This window comes from Entelurus aequoreus, linkage group LG03 (genome assembly GCF_033978785.1).
Source record: "Entelurus aequoreus isolate RoL-2023_Sb linkage group LG03, RoL_Eaeq_v1.1, whole genome shotgun sequence".
NCBI lineage: Eukaryota > Metazoa > Chordata > Actinopteri > Syngnathiformes > Syngnathidae > Entelurus > Entelurus aequoreus.
The window spans coordinates 32,479,806-32,504,904 of NC_084733.1; the positions used below are offsets into that span (position 1 = coordinate 32,479,806).

Sequence of the window (25,099 nt, forward strand, 5' to 3'; positions counted from 1 at the left end):
CCAGCGCTCAGTGGCGGCAATGTGCAGCTCACTCACAAGGAGGAAGTCTGGCTTGGACCGTTTGAATACTTCAAAAAAGCTCCACAACGCTGCTACGTTCACGACGCGTTCAATGCCCTGAAGAAGCGTAGGAAAGAGAATTTCCGGGCAACTTTTTTTTTTTTTTTTTTTTTTGGACAGGCAATGCCGGAGTTGTGATGAACTCTCCCGGTGGGTCGAAGGCGCGTTCAATGCTGTGATGGACGCTCACCGGGTACCGCAAGTGACAATCACCCCGGATGGAGGCGGGTCCTCGCGGGAGATGCAGCAGGAGGACTGGGGCGAGAACCCCGTGGACGGTGCCCTGCGGAGGAAGCTGTCGACTTCCTCTGTGTCCTCCACGGGGTCTTCTGCGGTGGAGTCTGAGGATGACCTGCTCAGCGACAGCGAGAGCAAAAGTCGAGGCATCATCACTTTGGAACACCTGGCGGACACTGGAGAGGTGAGTCCACTTTACCAAGGTTTCTCATTGTAGCCCATTGGGTTGAGTTTTTCCTTGCCCTGATGTGGGATCTGAGCCGAGGAGGTCGATGTGGCTTGTGCAGCCCTTTGAGACACTCGTGATTTAGGGCTATATAAATAAACTTTGAATGATCGATGAGGTGGCGACTTGTCCAGGGTGTACCCCGCCTTCCGCCCGAATGCAGCTGAGATAGGCTCCAGCACCCATGCGACCCCAAAAGGGACAAGCGGTAGAAAATGGATGGGATGGATGATTGATTGATTGATTGACCGACCTCCACTGCACAATATGGGGGTCGAAATTACAACAGCCAGTTGGGATTTTTTTCTCTGCCACTTGTCTCTGTGTTGACTTGTAATGCATTGCATTGAATTCCAGTTCAGTGCAAATGCATTTAATAAGATCCCTGAGCCGCTGTGCATCAGTGCCGAGATTACTCACGCTGCTTCAGAGGCTTTAAAGCCAGAATAAAGTGAAGCCGCACACACTCTGCGGTAAGCAAACGACATCCTCCCAGAGGACCCCTATTCACTCTAAACAAGGGGCAATTACACAGTGATAAAAGTGTGTTTGCCTACTTGATTTTCCAAGTGCTATAAAAAGTGATATCACGTGGGAAATAAGCCACTTCCACTTTTCAGACACCATTTGCCTTACATGCTTAATTACATTTATTAGGACATTGGAGGCTGTAATAAAGACATATTTGACTTAGGCAGAGATAATGTTTCCAATTATAAAAGATAATTGTGTGGCAAAGTCATTACACTCATTGAAATCCGGTTATTTCTTCTTATGTCTAATGGCTTATTTGAAGGCTGGGATCACCGTAATGATCCTGCTGGCTGTGTGCATGGACTCAAACCAGCATCCTCTGCTGACATCAATAAATGTATTGCAGGGATATTCGACTACATTTTGGGGGGCCACATTTACAGAAAGCTATTGAAAGGGGGGTGGGGGGTGGTGTAGACTTCTCCCATAATTTTTTTGTATATTCCGAAGAACCAGCATCCTCTGCAGTTTGATTGTGGTCCATGTATTTTGTTAGAGATACAGGGGCACTTTGCTGTTTTTAAGGACATTCCGCAAAAATGCTAGTCAAATCCAATTTTTTGTATTTTTTTGTATATTCCGTAGACTTCTCTCTTAAGTTTTTACATTTTTTTGTATATTCCAAAGAACCAGCATCCTGTGCAGTTTGATTGTGGTCCATGTATTTTGTTAGAGATACAGGGGCACTATGCTGTTTCTCAGGACTTTCCGCAAAGATGCTAGTCAAATCCAATTTTTTATTTTTTTTTGTATATTCCGAAGAACCAGCATCCTCTGCAGTTTGATCGTGGTCCATGTATTTTGTTAGAGATACAGGGGCACTATGCTGTTTTTAAGGACTTTCTGCAAAAATGCTAGTCAAAGATCTACTCTATGACAGCACTGTGGTGTTTTTTAAGAATCTGCTGCAAAAATGTGAGTCTCTCACAAGTTTATTTGAACCAAACTTGTGGTGCACCAATTGAATAGCCCAAATGATGAAAAAAGAGGACCTGAATTAGAACCTTGAGGAACTCCACTAGTATAACTACAGACGTTGAACAAATGGCTACTGACTTCTGAAGTAAAAAAGCTACGGGCAACAATTTAGTTGCATTATTTACGTTACGATTAAAAAAATTGTAGACTATAAATAAAACTTTTTTTAATCAATCAAATTTATTTATTTATCCGAATAATTGTTGTATCCCCAGAATTACCACAACATCAGCACATGTTTGTTCTGGCTGCTCAGTACAACATTGGATAGGATAGGATAGGATAAACTTTATTTTTCCCACGATGAGTGAAAAAATGCCACAAAAATTAAAAGTTATGAAAGCAAAAGGGGAACATTAAAAAACACAAAGACATAAAAAGAGCACAGACCTGATGCAATCAGCTGCCACTTCACTGGCACCATTTCTACATACAGCAATAAAGAGACAATAATTCAGCAAAATTAGAGCAACAGGGCTTAATTAACATGTTGATGTGGATTTAATCTATCATCAGTATTATTCTGATAAAATGTTTATGTAATTAATCCATATGTAGCGCAGAATGACTCAAAATCCCCAAAAAACGTCCAAGTATCGCTACAGTCACTCATGTGCAAAGGGACCGTTTTATTACCAGTAATAATAACAATACATTTGCATGTGCATATGAATGGCAGTTGATCCAGAAGTGATAGATTGTTGAACCAAATAAGTCAATATGGACGATGCTAATCAGCAAATATGAGTTCAGAAAATATGACGGAACAGTTCACTAACATAAAGTATTATTCACACTTTGTGGGAAAGAGGTTTTTTACCCACTGAAGCTTAAAATAATACATTAATTACAAAAATAAGTAACAGGTCCACAAGATAGTGGACACAATTGTTTAGAAAAACAGAACATGATGTTAAATGTGTTTACTAAACGCGTCAAGTGCTTATACATCTGAAACTCAAAAAATAAGAATATCATGCAAAAATTCATTTATGTCAACAATTCAACTTCAAATGTGAAACTAATATGTGATATCAATTCATTACATGTACATTGACGTATGTCAAGCCTTTATCTGTTATCATTTTAATGATGATGGCTTACTGTTTTTGAAAACCTCAAATTTTGCTGAGATTTTCAATTCAAGGTTTTTAAAGCTGTAAGCCTTAATCATCAAAATCAAATCAAAAGACGTCTTGAAATATCTTGAGTTGCCTGTTATGATCCTATGTCATATATCAGTTTCACCTTGTAAATTTAATTGCAGGTATAAACAGAGCTTTGCACGATATTCACATTTTTGGAGTTTCGCCTGTATATTCTTGTTTTTCTTGAGTCTCTTTGTTTATGCAAAATGAAACATGATCAGTATACAGTATATTAAAAATGAATATTTAATCGTGATTAATTCAAATTAATCCACAGCAACCTTCTGATTAATCTGATTAAAACTGTAATTATTTGACGGCACCAAAGCATGTATGTACAGTATGTACATACATGTACAAGTATGTACATCTAACCATGTTTTAGATAGAATACATTTTTTTCATGTTTAAATGGCCTCTTTTAAGCACCCCTCCTTAAGCACACATGCTGCAGGAGTCGAGGGAGCCGCCTGAAGCTAAACAGTAGCCATTGTTTGTTTATGTTCACACACACTAGATCGTCCTTTGCTTTCTCCATAAACGGGCTGCACTTGTCATTTTGGTTTAAACAAAGCAAACACAAACGACTTGTTGAGAGTGCACATGTCTAAGCGTGTTTCCACCATTCCCAAAGATTGTCAAGAAACATTGCTTCAGACCTATCTACGCCTCCATCAGCCTACACCTCAGCCCACACAAACTGCCCAGCATATCATTGTGTGATAGTGCTTGACATTTAACAAGGAGCCACCACAGGAAGTCCAAAACACTATTGAGTCTTCACTATTTCGCAATTGAAAACGTTCAAAATTCATCGCTAATCAGGGTTCTCTCTGCGCTTAAAAAGGTGTCAGTGCAGTTGGATGTGGCAGGTATTAGTCACAGAACGTCTGGTGCCTTTTCACTGCTTCTCTTTGGAAGCAAATTCTGCAGCCTGTGTGCTTTCAGCGTTGCCGTTGGCAACCGTTTGTCAGGCCTAGGGTCCCACACACAAAAGGAATGTCAAAAAGAGGGGCCGTAGAGCTGAAGAAAGACGGCACTAGATCGCTTGGGAACAAGCACAATGTATCCCACCGCACTTTTCAGATTGTGTCTTTGAATTTCAGTGCACGTCTGCTTCACAGCCACGTAGTTTTGACTTTGGATGTGTGTGGCGTTTGCATGCTTCCTCACTTATCCCAAAAACATATCAGCACTTTTTCATTTGAAGCTGTAAACTGACTACTCTAATTATATCAATTAGAACCACTAATTGTCAATAGGTGTGAATGTTAGTGCAGATGGTTGCTCCCCGTGATTGACGGCTGACCGGTATCGGTAAGCTGGGTTAGGCTCCAGCTCACCATGTAAACAACAACCATGTATTCCACAGGACATCTGATGGCTTTTTTCAAGAGTAATTCCATTAGGCAAGTATAGACAAAAAATACAATGTATTTTTGTATGTACACTTGTTGTGCTACTCAAACCTCAAACAGTGTCATCTTATATAGTTAACAAACTTCTCAAAATGGGCATAACTAACACCATTATTGGTCACATATTTATCAACATTAAACAACAAATACTGATATTAGTCAAGTAATGCTGTAATAAAATAAAATAGTAATAAAAAAACATATATACCAGTGTTTCTTAACCATGTTGGGCCACTAGTGCACCCTACAGGCGTTCCCAAAATATCTGTTTCTCAGCTGTGGTCTGTATGGGTCGCAGCGGTTCTCAGTTGTAATACACTTTTCCAACACTTCTGGCAGTAATGACAATCTCAAACAGAATAAGTCTGGAGCTAAAGTCGGAGCAAAGTTTCTCATGTGCAAAAAGTGACAAAATTTGTGAAGCTGTATTTTCATTTGCACTTTAATTTTATTGATGGTTATTTAAGAAACAGGTCTGGTGTCTACATGCCGCTTTGCTTTTGTTTTTGGAGTCGCGAGGGGTGGACAAAGGGATGGATGACAAAGGGTTTGAAAAATGCTTGTAACAAAAAATACATTGTACAGAACATTCATAACACCAAGATCTATAGAGGCAGAAAAAAAGTAAGAAAAAATATAAGAACAAGCTAACTAGCATACTATGCACACATGTAGAAAATGTGTGGAGTACAGTCATTTATTAGACAAGAACAAAAACAACATGAAAGCAACATGGGGCATATTAAATAGTATTATTAAAAATGGTACTAAGAAAGAGTACCCACAATACTTTCTATACAAAAAAATAAAAATGTATAACATGGACGAAGTAGTTGAGCGCTTGAATAACTACTTTGTTACGGTAATTTTGGAATCAATTTGGAACAAAGGATTCCAGATGTACTTAAAGGCCTACTGAAACCCACTACTACCGACCACGCAGTCTGATAGTTTATATATCAATGATGAAATCTTAACATTGCAACACATGCCAATACGGCCGGGTTAGCTTACTAAAGTGCAATTTAAAATTTTGCGCGAAATATCCTGCTGAAAACGTCTCGGTATGATGATGCTTGCGCGTGACGTCACGGATTGTAGAGGACATTTTGGGACAGCATTGTGGCCAGCTATTAAGTCGTCTGTTTTCATCGCAAAATTCCACAGTATTCTGGACATCTGTGTTGGTGAATCTTTTGCAATTTGTTCAATGAACAATGGAGACAGCAAAGAAGAAAGCTGTAGGTGGGAAGCAGTGTATTTCGGCCGGCTGCAGCAACACAAACACGTAGCCGGTGTTTCATTGTTTACATTCCCGAAAGATGACAGTCAAGCTTTACCATTGGCCTGTGGAGAACTGGGACAACAGAGACTCTTACCAGGAGGACTTTGAGTTGGATACGCAGACTCGGTACCGTGAGTACGCAGCTGCGGCTTCCAAACATTTGATCGCTTGCCCGTACGTGCATGCCGCTATGTGCATGTCATGTACGTAACTTTGGGGACTTTGGGGAAATATATGTGCTGTATGAACTTTGGGGAGGTGAACGGTACTTTGGGCTGTGGGATTGAGTGTGTTGTGCGGGTGTTTGAGTTGTATTGGCGGGTTGTATGGACGGGAGGGGGGGGAAGTGTTTGTTATGCGGGATTCATTTGTGGCATATTAAATATAAGCCTGGTTGTGTTGTGGCTAATAGAGTATATATATGTCTTGTGTTTATTTACTGTTTTAGTCATTCCCAGCTGAATATCAGGTCCCACCCGCCTCTCACAGCATCTTCCCTATCTGAATCGCTTCCACTGCCCTCTAGTCCTTCACTCTCACTTTCCTCATCCACGAATCTTTCATCCTCGCTGAAATTAATTGGGAAATCGTCGATTTCTCGGCCCGAATCGCTCTCGCTGCTGGTGGCCATGATTGTAAACATTGTGCAGATGTGAGGAGCTCCACAACCGGTGACGTCACACGCATATCGTCTGCTACTTCCGGTACAGGCAAGACTTTTTTATCAGCGACCAAAAGTTGCAAACTTTATTGTCGATGTTCTCTACTAAATACTTTCAGCAAAAATATGGCAATATCGCGAAATGATCAAGTATGACACATAGAATGGACCTGCTATCCCCGTTTAAATAAGAAAATCGCATTTCAGTAGGCCTTTAAATGGTACCATAGATCAAAATCCCAACTGTATTTTCCTTAACAATGTGACAAAAGAGGAAATAATCAAAACTGTAAAAAAATGCAAATCCAAGACTTCAACTGACTGTGACGGAATAGATATGGAAACGATAAAAAAAAAGTTTTTGCAGAAATTCCAGGACCTCTAACATACATCAGTAATCCATCATTTTAAGCAGGACAATTTCCAAACAAAATGAAAATAGCGAAAGTTGTACCAATTCATAAAACTGGAGATAAACACCAATTTACAAATTACAGACCTGTTTCTTTACTTCCACAATTTTCTAAAATGATTGAAAAACTATTTAATAACAGATAAGACAAATTCATAAACAAAAGTGGAACACTTAAGAATAACCAATACGGATACAGAGCAAACATCTCAACATCCATGGCATTAATGAAAATAACAAAAAAATAACCAATGCAATAGATGGTAAACAGTGTGCAGCAGCAGTATTTATGGACCTAACTAGAGCATTTGCCACAATTAATCACAATATCTTAATCAACAAATTTGAACGATATGGCATCAGAGGGTTGGTATTGAACTGGGTGAAAAGCTACTTAACCAACAGGAAGCAATTTGTGAAGTTAAGTGAAAAAACGTCAAGAGAACTAAACACTTGTGGCATACCCCAGGATCAATACTGGGACCAACATTATTCAATCTATATATAAACAACATTTACAAAGTTACAAAGGACTTAAAGTTAGTATTATTTGCAGACCACACACCTGCATTTTGTTCAGGAGAAAACATACAGAAGCTAATACAAATAACAGAAGAAATTAACAAAGTATTAATATGGTTTGATAAAAACTGACTATCCTTAAATCTCAGTAAAACAAATATAATGCTATTTGGTAACAGTAGAAGAGAAAGTCAAACACAAATACAAATAGAGTAGATATTGAAAGTGTGAAATAAATCACATTTGTGGGTGTAATAATAGATTATAAAATGAAATTGAAAGTGCATATAAGAAATATACAACACAAGGTGGCAAGAAATAGTTCTATAAAGAACAAAGAGGACAGAAGCAATTTGGAAACTTTTGTTTAGTTTATTTATTTTATTCAACACAACATAACTGTATGTAAATTTATTTCCCGTCAGTTATTTATGAGTCCCTTCCTATGCAGCATATTTGTAGTATTTTTTTAATCTAATCAGCCTTACCTAAGAATAAAATGTATGTGTTAAATAAAAATGTTTGTGATTGCCAGATGGTTTCAAATCATTTGACAAGGTTGTAAACCGTAAGTAGCTTAGATATAATTATTGAATACAAATAAAATCAAGAGTAAAATTACTAATTTAGTGTTAATATTTAAGTGGGTCCCGGGCACCTATGTAGTGGAAAAGTTGGGCCACGAGGTCAAAAAGGTTAAGAACTTGATATAAACAATACAAAATGAATGTTTAGTACACATTACCGTAAAATATCAAATAGTATTATTTAGCTCATTCACGTAAGAGACTAGACGTATAAGATTTCATGGGATTTAGCGATTAAGAGTGACAGATTGTTTAGTAAACGTATAGCATGTTCTATATGTTATAGTTATTTGAATGACTCTTACCATAATATGTTACGTTAACATACCAGGCACGTTCTCAGTTGGTTATTTATGGGTCATATAACGTACACTTATTCAGCCTGTTGTTCACTATTCTTTATTTATTTTAAATTGCCTTTCAAATGTCTATTCTTGGTGTTGGGTTTTATCAAATAAATTTCCCCCACAAATGTGACTTATACTCCAGTGCGACTTATATATGTTTTTTTCCTTCTTTATTATGCATTTTCGGCCGGTGCGACTTATACTCCGGAGCGACTTATACTCCGCAAAATACGGTAATTAATTAATCGTTGCAGCCCTAATCCACATGATCTTTAAATGCGTCATTAATAGTGTTTATTTATTTACATTTGTCAGCATGCAACGTGTGAATTGCATCTGAATACACGTATAGAATATTTAAGCTGTTTTATGGGAGCGAAGTAGAAACAGGAATTTACTTGTGTGAAGTGTGAGGCCCCACTACTGTGCGTCTGTGGAAGATGCAAGCTGTCACTTTGTTTTTCTTATATGAGTGTGTATGCTCAAGTGTGTGTGTGTGTGTTTTCACATCCGTATGTTGTGACAAAGAGTTCTCAAAGAAACATACAGTCATGTAAAATAAACATTTCTGACAAGAACGTCAGTAATTTACCCTTCGGTCATGTTCTTTTGGGCTCAACCCTGCAAAGGAAAAAAGCTTGCCATGTGTTCGCAAAGGCCAGCTGTCCATTTTAACACCCTTTATTAGGTACATATGGATAATCTAATGGAATCCAAGTTGTATGGGGAACAATCTATGGATCCAGAACACTGCCAGTAAGATTTGGTATCGAAAAAAAAAATGTAGAAAAAGTTGTATTGGCACCGAAACAAGTTTTGGCAACAAATAAATACAAACATTAAAAAAATACAATATTTTTGCTGAATGTTTTCGATGCCAATATTGATATTTTTGTACACTTAAGATTGTTTTTGTGTGTTTCAAAGGCTTTTATGATTGCTTCTCTTTTGTATGATTTTGTTTTTTTCTTCTTTTTTTACGGTATGAAAATAGACTTAGACTTCCTTTATTGTCATTCAAATTTGAACTTTACAGTACAGATAAGAACGACATTTTGTTGCATTACTCGTTGTAGTGCAGGATAAAAGAGCAACAAGGTGCAGATATAAATAGATTTACTGTACTGACAAATATATTGCACTTTTGCATATGCATCCACGTTTATGGCTGTATGTTATACTGTCTTTATAGTCCAGCCAGTTAATCCGTTTTTGGGGGGAATTGAGGAGATTTTTATGATGCGTTCAACAGTCTTATGGCCTGAGGGAAGAAGCTGTTACAGAACCTGGAGGTTCTGCTACGGAGGCTGCGGAACCTCTTTCTCTTTCAAATAATGGCAGTGTTTCAAAGGTTTTTATGATTGCTTCTTTTTTGTACGATTTCGTTTCTTTCTTCCTTTTTTACGGTATGAAAATAATGGCAGTGTTTTAGTGTTTTAACGTGAGGGGCGGGCGCCTGTGTGAGTGTGTGTGTGGGGGGGCTTATAACAAGTTTACCCATGCAAGTAAAACACAGTAGAAGAAGAAAAGAGGACTGAGAGCATCTAAATTAAAGGCCTACTGAAATTATTTTTTTTAATTTAAACGGGGATAGCAGATCCATTCTGTGTGTCATACTTGATCATTTCGCGATATTGCCATATTTTTGCTGAAAGGATTTAGTAGAGAACATCGACGATCAGGTTCGCAACTTTTGGTCGCTGATAAAAAAAGCCTTGCGTGTACCGGAAGTAGCGTGACGTCACAGGTTGAAGGGCTCCTCACATTTTCCCATCGTTTACACCACCAGCAAGAGCGATTCGGCCCGAGCAAGCGACAATTACCCCATTAATTTGAGCGAGGATGAAAGATTCGTGGATGAGGAACGTGAGAGTGAAGGACTAGAGTGCAGTGCAGGACGTATCTTTTTTCGCTCTGACCGTAACTTAGGTACAAGGGCTCATTGGATTCCACACTTTCTCCTTTTTCTATTGTGGATCACGGATTTGTATTTTAAACCACCTCGGATACTATATCCTCTTGAAAATGAGAGTCGAGAACGCGAAATGGACATTCAAAGTGACTTTTATCTCCACGACAATACATCGGCGAAGCACTTTAGCTACGGAGCTAACGTGATAGCATCGGGCTTAACTGCAGATAGAAACAAAATAAATAAACCCCTGACTGGAAGGATAGACAGAAAATCAACAATACTATTAAACCATGGACCTGTAACTACACGGTTAATGCTTTCCAGCCTGGCGAAGCTTAACAATGCTGTTGCTAACGACGCCATTGAAGCTAACTTAGCTACGGGACCTCACAGAGCTATGCTAAAAACATTAGCTCTCCACCTACGCCAGCCAGCCCTCATCTGCTCATCAACACCCGTGCTCACCTGCGTTCCAGCGATCGACGGAGCGACGAAGGACTTCACCCGATCATCGATGCGGTCGACGGCTAGCGTCGGATATCGCGTCTGCTATCCAAGTCAAAGTCCTCCTGGTTGTGTTGCTGTAGCCAGCCGCTAATACACAGATCCCACCTAAAGCTTTCTTCTTTGCAGTCTTCATTGTTCATTAAACAAATTGCAAAAGATTCACCAACACAGATGTCCAGAATACTGTGGAATTTTGCGATGAAAACAGAGCTTTTTGTATTGGATACAATGGTGTCCGAATACTTCCGTTTCAACCATTGACGTCACGCGCAAACGTCATCATACATAGACGTTTTCAACCGGAAGTTTCGCGGGAAATTTAAAATTGCACTTTATAAGTTAACCCGGCCGTATTGGCATGTGTTGCAATGTTAAGATTTCATCATTGATATATAAACTATCAGACTGCGTGGTCGGTAGTAGTGGGTTTCAGTAGGCCTTTAAGTTTAAAAACGCTTCAATATATGAAGTTCCATCCATCCATTTTCTACCGCTTGTCCCTTTCGGGTCGCGGGGGGTGCTGGAGCCTATCTCAGCTGCATTCGGGCGGAAGGCGGGGTACACCGTGGACAAGTCGCCACCTCATCGCAGGGCAAATATGAAGTTGTGAAGCAAACTTAGTTTTTTACATTTATCTTGAGTAGACCTGTATGTGTTGCTGTCGGCAGATTCATCTCATGCTCAGAGAGAAATATTGTATTTGTAAACATGATACAGTCACCAACTTTTATTAAATGTACACTACCGTTCAAAGTGTGGGGTCACATTGAAATGTCCTTATTTTTGAAGGAAAAGCACTGTACTTTTCAATGAAGATAACTTTAAACTAGTCTTAACTTTAAAGAAATACACTCTATACATTGCTAATGTGGTAAATGACTATTCTAGCTGTAAATGTCTGGTTTTTGGTGCAATATCTACATAGGTGTATAGAGGCCCATTTCCAGCAACTATCACTCCAGTGTTCTAATGCAAACTTGGGCATTCTGCGGCCCGCGGGCCGCATCCGGCCCTTTGTGCGTCCCTGTCGGGCCCGCGTGAGGCCAATTATAAATTACAAAATAAATTTTAAAAAGTATCTATGTCGAGTGTGCAATACAACGGTGCTGCTTTTGTTTTGAAAATCGTTATTAGTATTACTTCCGTGTGGACGTATGCGTGTGCGTGATTGTGAGTGAATGTAAACAACTGCAATCACAAATTACAAAATAAAGTTGAAAAAACATCTATGTCGTGCGCGCAATACAACTGTGCTGCTTTTATTTTGAAAAGTATTATTTATGGGCGTATGTCCGTGTGTAACCTGCGAGTGAAGGTGCACATGCAGTGACAAGTGATGCACGGTTTACACCCGAGATGCTAAAAAGAGAAAAGTTGATGACGAATGGCGGGTTTTCAACAAGACATGGACTGCCAAGCAACGTTCCCTCTAAGGTGCGTGCCTGCGCAATTGCGCACTGCTCAAGCGTCCTCTGCGCACAGCAAATATATGCCGCGCACCAAATCAAATCCCATCTGAATTCTAAACAAAATAAATATATTTATTCTATGTAATTTTGCAATGCAACTTTGAGTGACAGTGACAACAAGCGGCCCTAACGGTGTTCGTCAACACCGTTCAATTGAACACCGTTCAATTATTGTAACGTCTATCGAGATGCTTCGAGGACAGGAATTATCTCGATCACTTTATTGAGCAAAACTGTTTATATTCGGACATAACCACACCAAAAACACGAGTAAAACAATTCTATCTCGAAAAACTAGTCATTTTCTGCCGTACAAACCAGGCCAAAACCAACTTGTCATCTGTCACCAACACGCATACCAATAAACCACTGGTGCGTTTATGGCCACACAAAAATTTGGACAACTCAAACACCACACAAAGTTACACTATGACTCCTCAGTCATACGTGTGCTTATTTTACTGTCATTTATTATTAATGTTAATTTATTTATATTAATAATGGAATGTTGTTACACACACTATGTTGAAGTATTACTATTATTATTAATTATTATTATTATTATTATTATTATTTATCTTACGGTATATATCAAAAATAATATTGAGCAAAATTTAATTGAAATATTGTCGATGTGGCCCTCCAGCAGTGCTCGGGTTGCTCATGCGGCCCCCGGTAAAAATAAATTGCCCACCCCTGTTCTAATGGTACAATGTGTTTGCTCATTGGCTCAGAAGGCTAATTGATGATTAGAAAACTCTTGTGCAATCATGTTCACACATCTGAAAACAGTTTAGCTCGTTACAGAAGCTACAAAACTGACCTTCCTTTGAGCAGATTGAGTTTCTGAAGCATCACATTTGTGGGGTCAATTAAACGCTCAAAATGGCCAGAAAAAGAGAACTTTCATCTGAAACTCGACAGTCTATTCTTGTTCTTAGAAATGAAGGCTATTCCACAAAATTGTTTGGGTGACCCCAAACTTTTGAACGGTAGTGTACACTGCTTGCATACAGACTCAAAAAATTGTTTATACGTGTGAATTTATTTACACAAAATGTACGTTAAAGCATATCAGATACTGTAAATATTATCTATTCTAGACCACAAGTAAGTGTTTTAAAATGTAGATTAAAGTCATCATAGGTATTTTGTAAAGATATTTTCAAATTAATACCGGCACCGCTTTTTGATTGAATCTCACCCAAATATAGTGGCTGGTGACTTTTAAAAACAATTAATAGTTTTACTTGAGAATAAATGACCGACCTATTACACCAACCCATTCTGAAACACCTTTAGAGCAACATTCCGATACCCAGAAAAAGATATGCAATATCATTCACATTTCTTTGAATTCCTTTTTTCATTTGTATCATCAGAACAAGCCCTGGTGGAAGTTAAAGACCATCGTCCAATGGCCCTTAGCGCCACCCAGAGAAGAAAAGTGAACTGGGTGCAGCTTGCTGGTCATAAAGGTAACACTCATCCACACCTGTGAGTGTCGTCTTCTTCCCAAACCTTTACAAACGCGTCTGAATAGAGGCGTTGACGTCTTATCTCAGGTAACTTTAAAGCGGCGGACGAGGGGACCATTCTAAAGAAGTACTCCCAAAATGAGATGCTGTGTTTCGAGAGGCTGAGAGACGACGCCCTGCTCCCCTTCGTGCCTGTTTACCACGGCGTCGTGGAAAAAGACGGGGAGTCTTTTCTACACATGGCTGACCTGCTGATGACCTTCGACCTCCCTAATGTCATGGACTGCAAGATGGGAGTGAGGTGGGGCTCCTTTGACTTGCGTCACATTTCACACTTTCATTGCCAACAACAACTGCAAGCAGTCGAGAATTGGAGAGAGGCTTGTTTTTTTGTTTTTTTTAGAAATGTGCAAACTTTGCAATTGTTTGACCTGAGTTATGATTTGGAGTGCATGAGAAAGTGGAAGGAAAAACTTAGCTCTTTTTTCAGTATATTTGCACAATACAGAACCAATATTGGCTGATTGTTTGATTGAGAACTTGTGTAACAACAGCTCAGTAGTTATCACTTTAAACGCATGAAGAGGTGCTGGATGCTGAGCATTCATGATGCTTCAAAAGCGATTAATGCCATATTGTGGGGTTAATCAAGAAAAAATAAGGTTGCCTTCAGCCACAACTGTAAATGCCTTTTTTTTTATAACCGGTTACTTGCTTCTACTTAAATGCAATTGAAGGGCCCCCATAAAGAGACTACACACCATGCAACTTACCCATTAAACGGTTATTATTTTTTACATACTGTTGCTTTAAAGGCCTACTGAAAGCCACTACTACCGACCACGCAGTCTGATAGTTTATATATCAATGATGAAATCTTAACATTGAAACTCGTGCCAATACGGCCGGGTTAACTTATAAAGTGCAATTTTAAAATTCCCGCCACACTTCCGGTTGAAAAACTCCTTTGGATATGATTTCTGCGCGTGACGTCACAAAATCCACGGAAGTGGTTGGACCCCATCGACCCAATACAAAAACCTCTTGTTTTCTTCGACAAAATTCCACAGTATTCTGGACATCTGTGTTGGTGAATCTTTTGCAATTTGTTTAATGAACAATGGAGGCTGCAAAGAAGAACGTTGTAGGTGGGATCGATCGGTGTATTAGCGGCTAAGTACAATACTTACAGCAACACAACAAGGACTACTTCTACGCCTAGCCGATGCTTGCCGCCAAACCCACGGATGAAGTCCTTCGTCGCGCCGTCGATCGCTGGAACGCAGGTGAGCACGGCTGTTGATGAGCAGATGAGGGCTGGCTGGCGTAGGTGGAGCGCTAATGTTTTTATCATAGTTCTGTGAGGTCCGGTTGCTAAGTTGCTAAATTAGCCTTAGCGTCGTTAGCAACAGCATTGTTAAGCCTTACCAGGCTGAGAATTTGTAACCGTGTAGTTACATGTACATGGTTTAATAGTATTGTTGATCTTCTGTCTATCCTTCCAGTCAGGGGTTTATTTCTTTTGTTTCTATCTTCATTTGAGAACGATGCTATCACGTTAGCTCAGTAGCTAAGTGTGTCACCGATGTATTGTCGTGGAGATAAGTCACTTTAAATGTCCATTTCGCGTGCTCGACTCTCATTTTCAAGAGGATATAGTATCCGAGGTGGTTTAAAATACAAATCCGTGATCCACAATAGAAAAAGGAGAGAGTGTGGAATCCAATGAGCCAGCTTGTACCTAAGTTACGGTCAGAGCGAAAAAAGATACGTCCATCACTGCCTCTCTAGTCCTTCACTGTAACGTTCCTCATCTACGAATCTTTCATCCTCGCTCAAATTAATGGGGTATACGTCGCTTTCTCGGTCCGAATCTCTCTCGCTCCATTGTAAACAACGAGGAATTGTGAGGAATACTAGCTCCTGTGACGTCACGCTACTTCCGGTACAGGCAAAGCTTTTTTTATCAGCGAGCAAAAGTTGCGAACTTTATCGTCGATTTTCTCTACTAAATCCTTTCAGCAAAAATATGGCAATATCGCGAAATGATCAAGTATGACACATAGAATGGATCTGCTATTCCCGTTTAAATAAAAAAAATTCATTTCAGTAGGCCTTTAAAGGTAAGATAATTAAAATACATGTGGAGGTTTGAACTTTGATCTTTAAAGCGGACCTGGCTGGTCCGCTAGCATTGTAGATCACTAAAGGAGGCGCAATGTAGTTGCCATAGCAAATAGAGACATTGTAGTCCTTACAAACCACTGCATCTTTAAAAATGATTACTTTTACATATTGTTGCTTTAAAGGTAAGATGAATGACAGACATCCATCCATTTTCTACCGATTGTCCCTCTCAGGGTCACGGGGGGCTGGAGCCTAGCCCAGCTGCATTCGGGCATATGGAGGCTTATACTTAAGCACTAAAGTGGACCTGGCTGGTGCACAAGTATTGTAGATCACTAAAGGAGGTGCAATGTAGTTTCCTTAGCAAATAGAGACATTATTGTCCATATAAGCTACTAAATCTTTAAAATGATTACTTTTACATATTGTTGCTTGAAAGGTAAGATGAATGAAAGACATCCATCCATTTTCTACCGCTTGTCCCTCTCAGGGTCACGGGGGGCTGGAGCCTATCCCAGCTGCATTTGGGCTTCTGGAGGATTCAACTTTAAGCTTTAAAGCGGACCTGGCTGGTGCACAAGCATTGTAGATCAGATCAGATCATGTAGTTTCTGTAGCATAAAAAGAGACACAATGGTCCTTACAAGCCACTGTACCTTTAAAATGATTATTATGGGCCTGCTTTGACTTCATTTTTATATTTTTTCTTATTCTGCCACGTTTAATGTGGGTTGAACCGGTCAACGAACCCCAACATATCTTATATCGTTGGTAAGGTCTCAATGGTGGCTACAGCGGTTTTTAGTTTTTGGAAAATGTTGTGTTACCATGGTGACTCTAATCAGGAAAAAGACCCTAAATCGGCCAATTGCTTAGGTTCGCTTTTCTCCTGGCACATTTCTCATTTGATCACGCTTTTAACTGGTAGAAATGGTGATGATCCGTAAGTGCCTGATGGGTCAGTACCTGTTCATACCTATTCTTGGGGGCGGAGCTTGGCGGCGAAAACTGCCCCTGGGCATCAACAATCAACGCGCATTACTGCACTTTCGGGGATCACAGACGGACACAAATCTGATGAGCATTGATAAATTGCAAACATATTTTGCTTATGACAGCATGTGGGAGTGGCATGATACCAACTTAGATCTGAAAAGACGAAACGTTAATAACTCGGCTCCACAAAAGCAGATCTGGATCATAATCGGTACAAATGATGTTGATGTCAACCTAAAGTGCCATATGGGTCGATACGTATTCATATCCATTCGTAGTGGGCGGAGACAGGCGGCAAAAACTGCACCTCACCCTCAACCATCAAACTGTCTTCACTACTCTTTAGATGATCGGAGCTTCTTCCAAACTGACATGAGGCTTTAAGGTGAAGGTGTGATCATGTCTAGACGGTAACGTCGACACAAACATCGCACCCTTGTGGTGAAAAATTACAACAGTCATGACTTCCTTTCAGATGCTTTGCTTTGATCTTCACAAATTGTTTGATAGTGGGTCAGGGCATTGAGAACACAGGCATGCTAACATTAGCATGCTAACTGCTTTAGCTAATTTTGCAGCTGTACTCCCCTGGAGTCATGTAACTTGATACCTGACACAAGCTAACTGTTAGCATGCTAACTTGTTTAGCTAAATATGCAGCTCATCTCAGAGTTATATATAGCTTGGCACTTGACAAGTGCTTGCTTTTTTTATCGCTTCAATCAACCCTGGGCCTGAAGTTCACTGCAGAGATAGCAGGCCCATCAAAATTTCCGCGAGAATGTATTTTTCTAGTTTTACATAATGTCGCTTTAAAGGTGAGATGAATAAAAGACATAAGAAGGCATTATTTTTTGCACATGTAAACTATAGTTGCTGTACGAGGGAACCACCTGTTCTGAGCGCACACTTTATGCTTGGCTTCCTGTCACAGCATCATGAACACAACACAACAACACGCACACACACACGCACGCACACACACACACACACACACACACACACACACACACACACACACACACCCACACACAACACACACACACACACACACATACATTTGCCCCATCTTTCCTTTTCAAACAAAAAACCTCTGCATAAACAAAAAAACCACTGTTCACACGTGCACAATTGTGTGTGCACATTTCTGAGGTTACACATTCACACACAGTCAGGGTGTCCCTGGAGACTCCCTCCTTTGTGTGTTAACCACGTAGCTGCAAAACCGCTAACCTGCACAAACACATGCTGTTGAATGCTGCACGTCAGAGTTTCCTCTCAGCTTCCCTGCACAAAACAGAGGAAGTGCAGCTTAAAAAAATTGAAAACAAACAAAGACTTAAAGGGTGTGAAAACAAGACAAACCCTGAAAGTCAACAGCCATTTATACAAAACGGCCGTCGGCGTGTAAACATTCTCCTGCTGCTGGTTTAGAACCTACTTGGAGGAAGAGCTGGTGCGAGCGCGGGAGCGGCCTAAACCGAGGAGGACCTGTACAACAAGATGGTGGAGGTGGACGGCGAAGGACCCACTCCCCAGGAACATTCCAACGTGGTGTCACCAAACCTCGCTACATGCAGTGGAGGGAGAGCCTGAGCTCCAGCAACACAATGGGCTTCAGGATAGAAGGCATCAAGGTAAAGGGTCACTTAATCCTACAGTATTTAGTCAAACACTTAATACATGCTGATATTAAAGTCAAAGTACCACTTGGTGTGGTGAAATTACCCTCTGCATTTGACCCATCCCCTTGCTCCACCCCCTGGGAGGTGAGGGGAGCAGTGAGCAGCAGCTGTGGCTGCGCTCGGGAATCCTTTTGGTGATTTAACCCCCAATTCCAACCCTTGATGCTGAATGCCAAGCAGGAAGGTAATGGGTCCCATTTTTATAGTCTTTGTATGACTCGGCCGAGGTTTGAACTCACGACCTACCGAGCTCAGGGCGGGACACTCTAACCACAAGGTCACCGAGCAGGAACTTGCAATACAAGTTTCTCATACATTCACGCAACACAGAGATCTTGTGCTACAACCTGTTTGCCGTAGCTCATAAACATGTAAAGGACTGTTTACAACTTTGTACAGTAGATATGGCAAAGTGGTAAAAGCTAAGAAGTTGCGTGGATTCTGGCTATACAGAATAAACCTTGGCTCTTATGACGCTAGCCTAATGCTAACATACAATGGATGAGCTTATTGCATACTTGCCAACCTTGAGACCTCCGATACCGGGAGGTGGGGGTGGTGGGGGGCGTGGTCGGGGGGTGGGGCGGGGTTAAGGGCGTGGTTAATAGGGCAGTATATTTACAGCTAGAACTCACCAACTCAAGTATTTCATATATATATATATATATATATATATATATATATATATATATATATGTATGTATGAAATACTTGACTTTCAGTGAATTCTAGCTATATATATATATATATATATATATATATATATATATATATATATATATATATATATATATATATATATATATATATATATATATATATATATATATTTATTTTTATTATACATATAAATAAAATAAATACTTGCATTTCAGTGTTCCGGAGGCTATCCAGTAGATGGCAGTATTGTCCTGTTTAACTTCTCCGTTCATGACTGAGTATATCATTTCGGCCACCGTGTTCAATGGAGAAGTCTGTTCTACAAAATGTACAGGCAACATACATACCCCTTCCCCTTCGAACTGTCCTGGATGAACTGAAATTCTTGTTTCCATTCGTTTTGGAACTTGCAAGCGTGTTTCTTCATCTTGCTCGTCGACGGCGTCGCCATGTCTGTAACTTCCTCGTTCTTCTGCTTCGTCTCCTTGTTGTGTGCGCAGTTGTGCACTCTACTCTCTAAAAGCCGTAGATGTTATGACGTCATTGGGCAGGCAAGCTGTTTATATTGTGGAAAGCGGACGTGAGAACAGGCTGTCCCCACTCAGGTCCGCATTGAGCTGGAGGGGCGTGGCCTCCAGCTCCGGCTGAATACCGGGAGTTTGTCGGGAGAAAATTTCTGCCGTGAGGTTATCAGGAGAGGCGCTGAATACCGGAGTCTCCCGGTAAAACCGTGAGGATTGGCAAGTATGGCTTATTGACAGCGCTTTTCCCACATTTTCCAAAGTGGAATACATTTATTTTTGTCCTCAAAATTCTACACACAATACCCCAAAATTGACAAAATGAAAAAAAATGTTGAGAGCTTTTTGAAATGTAAATGGGGTATACTTGTATAGCGCTTTTCTACCTTCAAGGTACTCAAAGCGCTTTGACAGTATTTCCACATTCACCCATTCACACACACATTCACACACTGATGCCATGCAAGGCCCTAACCACGACCCATCAGGAGCAAGGGTGAAGTGTCTTGCTCAAGGACACAACGGACGTGACTAGGTTGGTAGAAGGTGGGGACTGAACCAGGAACCCTTATGTTGCTGGCACGGCCACTCTGCCACTCTCCCAAATGCGCCATGCCGTCCCCTGTATTAAATTTATTAAAACATTTTAAAAATAAGAAATTCACAGCCTTTGCTCAATACTTTGTAGGCAGCAATTACAGCCACAAGTCTCTTTGAATACAATGCCACGAGCTTGGCACACTTATCTTTGGGCCGTTTCGCCCAGTCCTCTTTGCAGCATCTCTCACCTGAGAAGTGTCTGTGCGCAGCCAATTTCACAAATCTATAGAGATGTCCAATCAGATTCAAGTTGGAGCTCCGGCTAGGCTGCTCAAGGACGTTTACAGAGTTGTACTGAAGCCATTCCTTTGATATCTTGGCTGTGTACTTAGATGAACCATTGCCCCAGTCTGAGGTCAGGAGCACTCTGGAGCAGGTTTTCATCCAGGATGTCTCTGTACATTGCTGCATTCATCTTTCCCTATATCCTGACTAGTTTCCCAGTTCCTGCTGCCGAAAAACATCTCCACAGCATGATTCTGCCACCACCATGCTTCACTGTAGGGATGATATTGGCCTGGTGATGAGCAGTGCCCGGTTTCCTCCAGACATGATGCCTGGCATTCACGCCAAAGAGTTCAATCTTTGTCTCATCAGACCAAAGAATTTAGTTTCTCATGGTCTGAGAGTCTTTCAGGTGCATTTTGGCAATCTTTTTTACTCTTACTTTTACTTTTTACTGTTTGGTGGATTGCTGCAGAGATGGTTGTCCTTCTGGAAGAAGAGGAATGCTGTAGCTCTGACAGAGTGACCATCGGGTTCTTGGTCACCTCCCTGACTATGGCCCTTCTCCCCTGATCGCTCAGTTTATTACAGCCGACCAGCTTTAGGAAAAGTCCTGGTGGCTCCAAACTTCTTCCATTTACAGATGATGGAGTGCACTGTGCTCATTGGGATCTTCAAGGCAGCATACTGTATATTTTTCTGTACCCTTCCCCAGATTTGTGCCTCGAGACAATCCTATCTCTGAGGTCTATAGGAAAATTAATTTGACTTTATTAATGGTTTTGTGCTCTGCCATGCACTGTCAAGTGTGGGACCTTACATATAGACAGGTGTGTGCTTTTCCAAATCATATCCAATCAACTGAATTTACCACAGGTAGACTCCAATTAAGCTGTAGGAACATTTCAAGGATGGTCAGTTGAAACTAACTTTTGAGCATCATGGCAAAGGCTGTGAATACACATGTAAATTCCTAGATCTTTATTTGTAATAAATTTGCAAAAATAAAACTTTTCACAATGTAATTATGGGGTATTGCGTGTACAATTTTGAAGACAAAATGAATGTATTTAATTTTGCCGTTAGGCGGAAACATAATAAAATGTCGAAAAAATAAAGCGCTGTGAATACTTTCCGGATGCACTGTACACAAAAAGAAGCAACAGAAGAGAGTTGATTTGTATTTTTAAACATGTTTGTTTTGATTTTCATGTATTTGCTCACTTTTTTCCTTGCGCATGTGTCATGGCAAACTATGCAAATTAGACAAGGACTTCACCTGCAGACCCTTCCCTGCATTCAACCAACCGCCACAGATAGATTGCAGTCCTGTAGAAAACATTGCTAGATGTACCCTGACTACTGTAAAATGTATATCCAAGTTGATTTGATACAGTATTTTCCCTTGAGAAGATCTAATTAAAAAGGTTGCTGGAATGTTGGTGAGTGGTGGAGACAGTTTACTTGCTCAATCTGTTGTTGTAATTTTGACCAATAAAATGTAATGTAAATTTTGTATTGAATCTCATTAGATTGTGCATAATGACCTAGGAAGTGTATATGAAGGCTAAATATGCAAACAAATGCAAATTGAATTGAAGTGCAATGACCGAATTGCATCCTTTTTTTGTGTTAGAAATGTGACGGCACGTGTCGGACTGACTTCAAGAAAACCAGGTCAGAGCAGGATGTCATGGTGGTGTTCAAGGACTTCGTCGGAGGGAACGTCAAGATAATAGTATGTGGCAGCCATGAAAAGACATGATGCTGACTGTATACAGTCAATGTCAATCATGAATCAACACGCACGCACACACACGCACACACACACACACACACACACACACACACACACACACACACACACACACACACACACACACACACACACACACACACACACACACACACACACACACACACACACACACACACACACACACACACACACTTCAATAGATCCTTATGTATATTGAAATCTTAAATTATAACAATGAAGCTATTTTGTGGTCTTAATTCATTTAGAAATATTGTATGTGAACTGTGCTCAAGTTACAAAATTTTAGAAAGTTGGAACATTTCCATTGAAATTTGATGTAAGTGGGAAATGTTGGGGCTCGTAGTTGTACATTGTACTGAAGATAAGCTAAATTAAAGTGTAGTTGAAAAAAAATCAAAGTTAAAATAATCATGAATATAATGTTTCCATTCAACATAGAAAAGTCAAGCTTTTCTGTTGATGTAATTATTAATTGACCCGAATGTAAAACACTGTGTTTTTACTATCAGTGAAATCGTATTTAATGTATTGCAATTTACTCACCATATTTCTTTACAGTCGTTTGCTAACTGCGCTTCATTGATCGCTATTATTTTAGAATCAGCATAATGGCTCCTCCTCTTTTATCGAGCTATCAAGCAGCTGCATATATCTCAAGTTCACTGGTGTGTGTGTGTGAGTGACAGGAAGAACATCTCTGACTTGCTATCGTGTAACAATCTGTGGACCCAGAATATAAGACGACTAGGGGAAAAAAATACTACACTACTAAATCAAAGTAAAAAATGAACTGAATAATTTAACTTACTAGTTTGCATGGAATTCTCTATTAGTTTTTGTGTGCAACACTGTTTGTATAAATAACAAAACCATTTTCAGTTTTTATTTAACTATTACTTTAATGCGTCTGCCAATTATCTCAATCTGATTAAATATTTTAACACAATTAGCTACGACTGTGGTACTGTTAATTACACTGTGCATGTGTACTTAATCGTGTGGCCAGTGATTGTTGATTTGTGCACATTGTGGGAGTATATACATATATATATATATATATATATATATATATATATATATATATATATATATATATATATATATATATATATATATATATATATATATACAGTATATATACTCCCACTGTTCTTGAAATATATATTTATATATATATGTGTATATATGTATTTATATATGTATGTATGTATGTATACATACGTATTTATGTATGTATATATGTTTATATGTATATATATATATATATATATATATATATATATATATATATATATATATATATATATATATATATATATATATATATATATATATATGTGTGTGTGTGTATATATGTATATATACATATATATGTATGTATATATATATATATATATATATATATATATGTGTGTGTGTATATATGTATATATACATATATATGTATGTATGTATGTATATATATACATATATATATATATATATGTGTGTGTGTATATGTATATATACATATATATGTATGTATGCATACATATGTATGTATGTATGTATATATATACATATGTATGTATATATGTATATATACATATGTATGTATATATGTATATATACTGTGTATATATATATATATATATATATATATATATATATATATATATATATATATATATATATATATATATGTGTGTATATGTTTATATGTGTATGTATGCATACATATATATGTATAACCCCATGCAGGCACAAATCTAACATCTCATCTTGTTTAAACACAGAAGTCCTACCTGAGCAGACTGATGGAGATCCGACAGGCACTGACAGCATCAGAGTTCTTTAAGCGGCATGAGGTAAGGATGATGATGATGAGGATGATGATGATTATAGGTATGCCTGCGCAATGTAATAAATCAAAAGATCTGGATTAGGGTTGTGTAATATATACAATTTAAATTATATGAATTTAATGACGATACAGCTTTTATTACTATTGTCATATCGTGATAATGCAGGTTGATGGGACATTCTAGCTGTGTCCTGCAAATTTGACAGCGATAAGCGAATGGCCGCGTCCTCAACACATTGTAGCACTCTCGCTAGCAGCTAATGTCCCTTTCACAGTGCAATGTCGCTTCTAAGTCACCAATACAAATCAGGTCATCAAATAAACAACGTTTCTTACACGTAACATTATCACTGGAGGATAAGGATCAGCTGAACATGCTACAGTACGCACAGTAGGAGAATACTAAACCATGCTAACTGCTAAACTAGAGCTCTTAAATGTAAACAGGGGTGGGCAAATGGTTGTACATCTTTACAATAACGATACCAAGTATATGTTTGATACTAAAGTGATTAGATCACTTATTGTTTACAAATTCAGTAAAAAAAAAGTATTTGGACACAGAAGGGCTTTAAGGGCAAAAACCAAAGGCGTTACATTTCGGTGTGGCGTTGTTGGTCTGGCCCCCAAGGAGGCAGAGGCAGCAGGCAAAGTGCAAAAAAAATAATTTTATTTGGGAAAACAAATATGAAATAAAGCAGTAGGAAAATGCATGGGAAGCATAAGGAAAGCTATTCAAAATGTTGAATGATCCAGCCAAGTCCAGAGGACAGGTATGGCATATAAAGCATCCTGATTGGCAACCAGGAAACAGGTGAGGTGAGGGAGGCAGCGCTCAGACAAGAGAAGTGGTGGAGGCAAAGAGGAAGTGGAAAACA

The 25,099-nt window shown here is 39.3% G+C and overlaps 1 protein-coding gene across 1 annotated transcript in view; it reads left to right on the forward strand.

Moving 5' to 3' along the window:
- The window catches only part of itpka (inositol-trisphosphate 3-kinase A), a 28,321-nt gene continuing 3,222 nt past the window's right edge, over nt 1-25,099 (forward strand). Inside the window, 9 exon segments of the mRNA XM_062041630.1 lie at nt 1-481; nt 13,689-13,728; nt 13,731-13,784; nt 13,872-14,085; nt 18,342-18,388; nt 18,391-18,456; nt 18,459-18,544; nt 22,235-22,336; nt 24,154-24,225. Coding sequence (XP_061897614.1) covers nt 239-481; nt 13,689-13,728; nt 13,731-13,784; nt 13,872-14,085; nt 18,342-18,388; nt 18,391-18,456; nt 18,459-18,544; nt 22,235-22,336; nt 24,154-24,225 — 924 coding nt within the window. The 5' untranslated portion in view covers nt 1-238.